At 41.4% G+C, this 8771-nt stretch overlaps 2 protein-coding genes across 2 annotated transcripts; both read right to left on the reverse strand.

Moving 5' to 3' along the window:
* Positions 1-206: 206 nt before the first annotated feature.
* Positions 207-965, reverse strand: LOC147432743 (uncharacterized). The gene has a single exon (XM_086491673.1). The coding sequence runs from the start codon at positions 963-965 to the stop codon at positions 207-209; it is 759 nt and encodes a 252-aa protein (XP_086347799.1).
* A 5372-nt stretch (positions 966-6337) lies between these two features.
* On the reverse strand, positions 6338-7096 carry LOC147432744 (uncharacterized). Its single transcript, XM_086491638.1, has one exon. It carries the CDS (start codon positions 7094-7096, stop codon positions 6338-6340), a length of 759 nt encoding a protein of 252 aa, XP_086347764.1.
* Positions 7097-8771: the final 1675 nt, after the last annotated feature.

An 8771-nucleotide genomic window follows, 5' to 3' on the forward strand; every position in this document is an offset into this window, starting at 1 on the left:
TCCATTGAATGTTCTCTTTTATGCATGAAAAAGGCATGTCACTTTAACAAGGCAAACCACAAGGACAAATTAAGCCTTACATTGTAGATAGGCCAAAACAAAACAAAAAAGCTAGTGTACAAGTCAGAATTATCAAAATACCTGCAAGAGCTATAGCAGCTAGTACCAAACAAAAACAACTTTAAGTTTGAAATTACTAATGGGCTTTACTCCTTTGAAGATTCTTTTGCACATGCCACCGGCTCTATTCTGTATGTAGGATCTAGAGCACATGCCACCTTGACAATAGAAATTCTTGCTCCAGTTGTAGGATTGTAGCAAGGGGGCAACGACCTCCAAGTGTTTGAAACAAGGTTGCAAAGGATAATTTGATCGGCGATAGAGAGCACAAAGATGTTAGCTCGTGCAACAACATGCAAGTCTATGCACTCTGAGTTTCGCCAATAAGGGATAGAGACTATGAGAGTATAGTCGTCAAAGACACGCAACCACCTTCCATGCTCAAAGTCATACCTGTACACAAAAACTCGACTTTTCTTGCACGTTGGATTTTGCTTAAATACCAAAAGCAGGATTTCGGTATCCATTTGAAGCACTTCATACCTGGCATCTAGCATGCTTTTCTGTGAATTGGTAAAGTCGTCGGGCATGCGCACTTGGCGCCAATGTGATCCTTCATACAGAGACAACTCCGGCAAGATGTGATGGTGCATGTGATAAAAGGTTGCAAGTGTGCCTTGATGGTAGTAGCAGACATGGGGAATGTTATTGTGGAACGGTATGGATGTCTGTAGTACATTCTGTATGCAATGGCCTTTGAGCAACAATTGCTGGCACATTGGGTCAGTAGGCATGTATCGATCTATGATCACGTGTGCAGGCTCCCGAGGTGATACACGAAGGATGCTAATACGACCAGTCTCATTACTTTGTTCCAAGCGCGATTCACCTCCAAATCCACTCATAACGTACCTCCTTGTAGAGAGTGGCAAAGTCACCTTGTCACCGGTAAAGGGGTTGCTGAGGATTAAAAAGTGGACACTTGTGAATGCCCTATGATCAAGAATGTACTCCCAGCAGACGAAACTCCCCAAACTGCAGATGGGCTGGACACGACTGGGATGCAAATCTTTGTTCAAGGAGCGATGTGCCAGGTGTGGTAACCAGTGCCATGTATTGCAGCCTGGGTCAAATGCTATGATGTCTTATTGAGGACGACAGAGGGTACCTTGGGTTGCAGTATCAACTATGCAGTAAAACCAGGGCAGGTGCAATATGGGCCTGACAGCATATATATCTTTGAGAGAAACGCATGACGAGAGAGAGAGAGATAGAGATAGAGATAGAGAGAGAGAGAGAGAGAGAGAGAGAGAGAGAGAGAGAGAGAGAGAGAGAGAGAGAGAGAGAGAGAGGGAGAGAGAGAGAGAGTTAGCTTTAATAACCTGGACTATAGTTATCTGTAGTAAACTGCACAATTAAAATGGAGACTTATATCAAAGAAGATCTTATGGAAGATGATTCATCTCCATCAAACAAAACTTCAGAAGATCTTAAAGAAAATCAGGCAATAAGAAGTGGAGATCAAACAGAACAAAGAGCAACCACAATAGCTATTGAGCAGAGAATGCCACCAAAGCCAAAAGTTAAGAAGAACGGGGTTGCAGACAATCAAGAAGAAATAGGAAGCCCAAAGATCAATCAGATAGTGCCAGTCAAATCAGCAGACAAAGGTAAAGCTAAAGTGGAGCTTCCACCCACTAGCAAAGAAGTTGTGACAACATATGCCTCTACATCAAAGAACCCTTATGGATCAGCTTCTTCAAGCAAGACAGGATTTCAAAACTTAAAGTCAATTGCTGACCCAACGGTAACCTCTAAGGAGCCACCTAGAAGAGCAAAGATATTTCAGCCAAAGTACTCAAGAAAGCAAAAGATAATCAAGAAGGTGTTTGTTCCGAGTAGTTTAGTCAAAGTCAATGATCCGGTTTGGATTAAAGACAAGAAATCAACACAGAAAGACAAACACATGGGATGGATAGCATCACATTGGAGCTTAAAGGAACAAGAGTACTATAGAGGTAACAAACACATATGGGTACCAAAACTGCAGGTTAGAGCATATGAATTAACTTCAAGATCCTCCCAAGAAAGAAGGCCCACAAGGTATCAACTTCGACAATATCCTAGGATACCTAAGAAGTAGGTATACAACAGAACCACATTGAAAGATGCTAAAGTCTACCACGACTCACAAGAGGATACAGAACCAGGATGGATCTCAAAGAATGTTCCTCTTGGACAAGGATTCCAGAGGATATACAAAGATTTGGCTACCAGTCAATCACAAGTCAACTGCAACTACACCAGATCTGCATGAAGATCTCAAGAACTCAACAAGACCTAGAGTGAAGCAAAGTCAACAAAGGAGTTACAAAGGTCCTCAAAAGATTTGGATTCCTAAGTCTTCCAATGCTCCTAGTCAAAAGCGAGATGCTGACAGCCAGCAGAGGCCTACGACAACATCAAAGACTCTTATCAATAGGCCTAATTGGAGAATCAAATAGGTAATGGAGTCTTCACAGTCAAAGAAGGACGACCCAACCAACACAAATGCAGATTCGAAGAAGATAAAATAGGTACAGAAAAAGAAACCTTCAATGCCAGCTTGATCCTTCACTAATCCTCTTTTTGAGGATTCAAGCTTACTTTTACATGACGAAATGTTTTTAGTAAGCACAAGAATGTAAAAAGTCAAGTGATCACCAGGGTGCAAAAAACACTCTTTGGCATAGTTAGAGTCGAGCTGCTAAGCCATAAAATGAGCAAAGCATTAGTCCCAAAGCTTCAAGTCATATTAAACTATGTGCTAAGAGTCGTAGTTATTAAGCTTACGCTCAAGATGGAAGAGTTGAGAATATATAAAGTCATGTTGCTCATGGTGAATGAGATGAGCATAAGAGTCAAAGTCTATTAACTTACAATTGGTGGAGTGTCGTGGAGTCCAACACTCACGCATAGTGCACAGTAAGATGAGAGCACATATCCTCGTCAATGAAAACCATTCTTAAAGGGGTGCGAGCTTGCAAAGCCATTCCATATGCTTTTATAGCTACACCATCTTTCTGAATTACCCCTCAAAATCTTTCTTGCACAACATATTATTTCCCATGCATTTCTGTGCTGCATAAATAGGATGTCCCATCACTGGACATATGCATTAGACACTCTTTTTTGCTTCCACGTATGCACCTTGAGTGGACTACAACAGGCAAACCAATGTTCCATCATTCTACCCTCTCACATTTGCTGCCTTTTTAATTCCATATCTATCAGCAAATAATCCCTTCAGTACTTTATTAATATTTTCCATGCTGATAAGTACTCCAATGATGCGCGTATCCCAAAGGCGCTTTTTTTCCACTGGTTTTTTTTTCTTTGGTCATCCAGGTATTATACCCTAATTTAGAACCTCATCATTCTAATTCCCTTGTACATATTTTTCATAAATAAACATCAACCTCATCATGATGCTATTACAACAGACAAATGCAACATCATCTCTCAAAATTGACTACTCAAACCAATGAAGATGTTGTAGCAAATTGAACCTCATCAACAAATCCAACGACAAAATGAAGATCCGCCCATCAACAATCAATCAAAACCTTCCACAGCCTCCATGGACACTTTTCAACAGTGCCCGAGAACGGGCACTAAAATAGGAAGGGGGGAATGTTAATTGAGTCAACGTCAGTTAACAGAAGACGTACGGATGCAAATCGAGGATGAATACGAAGAAGCAGCAAAGATTGGAATTACATATTTTCCCAAAATGGTCAAGTATTGTAAATTCCCGAATTATTTGAAACCATTGTAATATTTCTAATGTGTTACGGGCTCAATGGGAGTTCCAAGTTGTAAAGAATAGGTCACTTACTGTGCTTAGGTTGCAGATTCAGTAAGTGGTGAGCGCTAAAGGCCTTGGGCACCCGGACATTGCATATTTTTAACCTAGGTATATAAGGCAGTGTGTAAAAGAAATTAGGGTTCTCAAGTCATTTGTTGAGAGCACTCTTTAGTAAGAGCTTTTGAGGTGTATGGCTATGGAGTCCTTGAGCTTCTCCTTGCTCATGAGACTTGATTAACACTAATCAATGATTCATTCTCTCTTCCTATCCCTCTCTCATGCTTCTTATGATTGTATATAATGCTTAGATTAGCTAGATCTACACTAATTAGTGGTTAATCCCTCTCTAATCTTGTGTGATTGCCCTCTTTTGCTAGTGTGTGCATGTAGGTTTGATTGGAGTGTGGTGCTCGATAGATCTATGTGTGTGTGCTTACGATTACTGTGATAGGATTAGTGTTGTGTGAATCTTGCAATCGTAGTATGTGTCATTGGGTTGATTAGAGGTGAAGAGAAGTGGATATGGATATTGACCTTCATTGCGGCTTAGCTCCTCCATAGGCCGAGAAGCTCACCTCGTAGAGTTAACCATTTGTGTTGCCACGATTAGCTCACTAACCGTGTGAGTGTTTCCATGCCCTAGCCGGGTAGCTCATCCCTCCGGATTCATAATTTTGTTGGTCATTGGAGCTATTGCAACGATCGGACCCCCAACAAGTAGCGAATATATATCCGCTTGCTACACGTATATCGATGACACACCATTGCCGTGCCTATTATCGCTTATATTACCTCCAACGCAAAATAAAACTTTCGAATCCAAAAAACCATGCAACTCTTGATCCCCTTCGCTGTACTGACCCCTCATACTTGCTATTGTGCTTTGGCATATATGCACCTATATACAACCTTGGCTTGGCTTAGATCCATTGCTAGCTCTAGAAATTTATAGTTGCACCATCGTCTGCCAAGATACACGGCTCTCCTTAGAAACCCAATTTCGGATTCCTATTGGTGGCTGCAACTCCTCGCACAGCTAACTCCGTTCAAAGGGGGAGACATGAGTGTGCAATTGGTGGAGACTCCTTTTTTTGGTGATGGAGCTGTGAAGCTCCCCCCATAATGAGTTAATATACTCTCCTCTAATTCCTTGTGGGTGTTTTCTTTAGATCTATATTCTCTCGTATTATGGTAGTGGCATGGTAGTTCCCTTGTTAGCCAATGGATCCCCCAATAATTCTTGGTTTCCATGGCTCATTCTGAGCATGGATTGTTTGTAAGGATGTCTTTTTCTTATATATTTTAAATCTCTCCACTAGAGAGAGTATTGTCCAAAGAAAAAGCCCATGCAATTATTGTGTGGCATTGGCAACTTCTTTTCTTTGAGTTCCATTCTTTGATCCCAAAAAGACTCTCAAGGAAAAATATAGACGTTTGTTTTTTGATCATGGACGATCTTTCGGGCTCAAATTTCAGCTCTTTTTGTTGTGAAAACTCCATCTAGATTTCTCTCTATTTCGAGGAACGTTATGATCTCATATAACCTATCTTTCCATATTTTTGGTTATCTTATCTTATCTCAGCTTAATTACAAATGCCTCATAGAAAAATGGAGACGTCTATTTTTTATCTATCATTAGGATGTTTTTCCCCCCCTCCTAATCTCTAGGTCTCAACATTGGGAAGATTGGATGTAGAAACACTTATTTGAAGTGCGGCCAGCAAATCTTCAACATGAGAGATACCTATTATTTTTAGTTTATCTTGTCAATAATCTTGAAGGCCATAGATAAACTCTATACAATTAGTTTAACCAAGGCACAATATTTTCTTGTAATATATGTGCATACAACCAAGTCATTTGTCCAAAAAACTCAGCATACTTAATTAGTACGTACATCACTTACCGTCTTTAATTCAGTTAGCAACTAGACATATAGCCTGGACCAAAATCTATTTCTAAATATGATTACAACATTGGATACATCTACTGATAAACATTACCTGGGTTGCAAGTTTTAAATGTTCAAGATTGGGATGAATATTTGGTCGACAATTTTGATAAAATCGATACTTTTAATATCCAATGAGATATGTTACATATACGCTAAAAGGAGCACATAAACATCTACACTAACCCTACTCTCATTGTTATCATATTCAAACAAAATTACTTAATTTATTCTCTCCTATCAGAGAAATTTCAAATTTGGATTTGTTCCATTGAATGTTCTATTTTATGCATGAAAAAGGCATGTCACTTTAACAAGGCAAACAAAGCCTTACATTGTAGATAGGCCAAAACAAAACCAAAAAGCGTTACCAGTATGAAGGGCTAATGTACAAGTCAGAATTATCAAAATACTTGCAAGAGCTGTAGCAGCTAGCACCAAACAAAAACAACTTTAAGTTTGAAATTACTAATGGGCTTTACTCCTTTGAAGATTCTTTTGCACATGCCACCGGCTCTATTCTGTATGTAGGATCTAGAGCACATGCCACCTTGACAATAGGAATTCTTGCTCCAGTTGTAGGGTTGTAGCAAGGGGGCAACGACCTCCAAGTATTTGAAACAAGGTTGCAAAGGATTATTTGATCGTCGATAGAGAGCACCAGGATGTTAGCTCGCGCAACAGCATGCAAGTCTATGCACTCTGAGTTTCGCCAATAAGGGATAGAGACTATGAGAGTATAGTCGTCAAAGACACGCAACCACCTTCCATGCTCTAAGTCGTACTTGTACACAAAAACTCGACTTTTCTTGCACGTTGGATTTCGCTTAAATACCAAAAGCAAGATTTCGGCATCCATTTGAAGCACTTCATACCTAGCATCTAGCATGCTTTTCTGTGAATTGGTAAAGTCGTCGGGCATGCGCACTTGGCGCCAATGTGATCCTTCATACAGAGACAACTCCGGCAAGATGTGATGGTGCATGTGATAAAAGGTTGCAAGTGTGCCTTGATGGTAGTAACAGACATGGGGAATGTTATTGTGCAACGGTATGGATGCCTCTAGTACATTCTGTATGCAACGGCCTTGGAGCACCAATTGCTGGCACATTGGGTCAATAGGCGTGTATCGATCTATGATCATGTGCGCAGGTTCCCGAGGTGATACACGAATGATGCTAATACGACCAGTCTCATTACTTTGTTCCAAGCGCAATTCACCTCCAAATCCACTCATAACGTACCTCCTTGTAGAGAGTGGCAAAGTCACCTTGTCACCGGTAAAGGGGTTGCTGAGGATTAAAAAGTGGACACTTGTAAATGGCCTATGATCAAGAATGTACTCCCAGCAGACGAAACTCCCCAAACTGCAGATGGGCTGGACACGACTGGGATGCAAATCTTTGTTCAAGGAGCGATGTGCCGGGTGTGGTAACCAGTGCCATGTATTGCAGCCTGGGTCAAATGCTACGGTGTCGTATTGAGGACGACGGAGGGTACCTTGGGTTGCAGTATCAACCATGCAGTAAAACCATGGCAGGTGCAATATGGGCCTGCCAGCATATATATCTTTGAGAGAAACGCATGACGAGAGAGAGAGAGAGAGAGAGAGAGTGAGAGAGTTAGCGTTAATAACCTGGACTGCACTTATCTGTAGTAAACTGCAAATGCAAGAGTATAATAACTTACGGCTTGGGCTGAGGATTAAGGCTTGGGCCGAAGAGTGTTGCAATGGCGTGGGTGAAGGAGGGATGAACTGCACGCAGGCGAAGCAACTCTCTAATGGGGAGACTCGGGAGCAACTCGTAGACTAGAAGATCTGCAGACAGGAAGATATGGTCATGACCTGCACGTTGTTGAATGATGGGAGTTGAAGGTGATGAGGATGAGGTCGAATGTGGGAGCGCTGCAGTTATTATTCTCGGTGGTGAAGTGGCCGTTGTTATGTTTTGCAGTTGCTGCGCCTCGCCCTCCATCAAACGCTGTCTCTTCATTTTGCAGAGAGACAATGTTTTAACTTTCCACACAAGAAATTACAGGCGACAGCTTTTATATATCTATATTGGGTCCAGACTCCAGAGGCTAAGAACTTGCGGATGCCCTCACCCACTGTCGGAGACTCAAATTTATTCCTCCTAGAGATGGGGTAAAAGTCATTTCCTCCTAGCGATGGGGTAAAATAATTATGCGTAGGCGATTGCCCAACAGATCAGGGGTAGATCACGTGCGCAAAGAAGTCCGTGCGGTAGCTCCATTATTTCCACAGGGCCTGCAAACCGCACATTCTTTCAGCAATGTCCCTGTGCCGTGTTTCTTGCACATCACTACCCCCCAATGCATCTCCTAAGCTAGAATGAAGGATGGTCAAGTGGTGGTTCCAAAAAGAGGTGTCTCCGACATCACTTTGTTCGAGGCTTCAAAGAGAGTTAGTCAATTTTAGGGAACAATAAGTCGGGGGAGAGAATGAGTTTCAAATTGTTGTCCGACCTTATATGAATATAGTGGTGGGGGGACCTTCATTAAGCAGATGCCAGTCCGAGCATTCAAAACTTCTGATTTGTTCTTCATAGTGCTTCCAACTAATTTGAAATGCTTCATATATAGTGCTTCATCCTGCTCCATAGTGCTTCTACATGGTGCCTAAGAGTGCGTAACACTACTTAATAGTGCTTCAAAATTCTTCCAAGTGCTTTGGAGTGCCTCATAGGTGGTTTACAATCATTTCGAGTGCTTTGAATTTATTCAAAATGTCTCAAAGTGCTTCGCAGCGCTTGAAAGTGCTTTAGAGTGCCTCGGAGTACTTACGGCTACTTTTGAGTGCTTGGTACTACTTCTTAATGCTTCAATGTTCTTTTAAGTGCTTTCAGCTACTTCTACATGCGCTCTATAATTTTCTCCACTACTTCTCAGTG

Source organism: Adiantum capillus-veneris, chromosome 20 (genome assembly GCF_014529385.1).
Source record: "Adiantum capillus-veneris isolate H3 chromosome 20, ASM1452938v2, whole genome shotgun sequence".
Classification (NCBI taxonomy): domain Eukaryota; kingdom Viridiplantae; phylum Streptophyta; class Polypodiopsida; order Polypodiales; family Pteridaceae; genus Adiantum; species Adiantum capillus-veneris.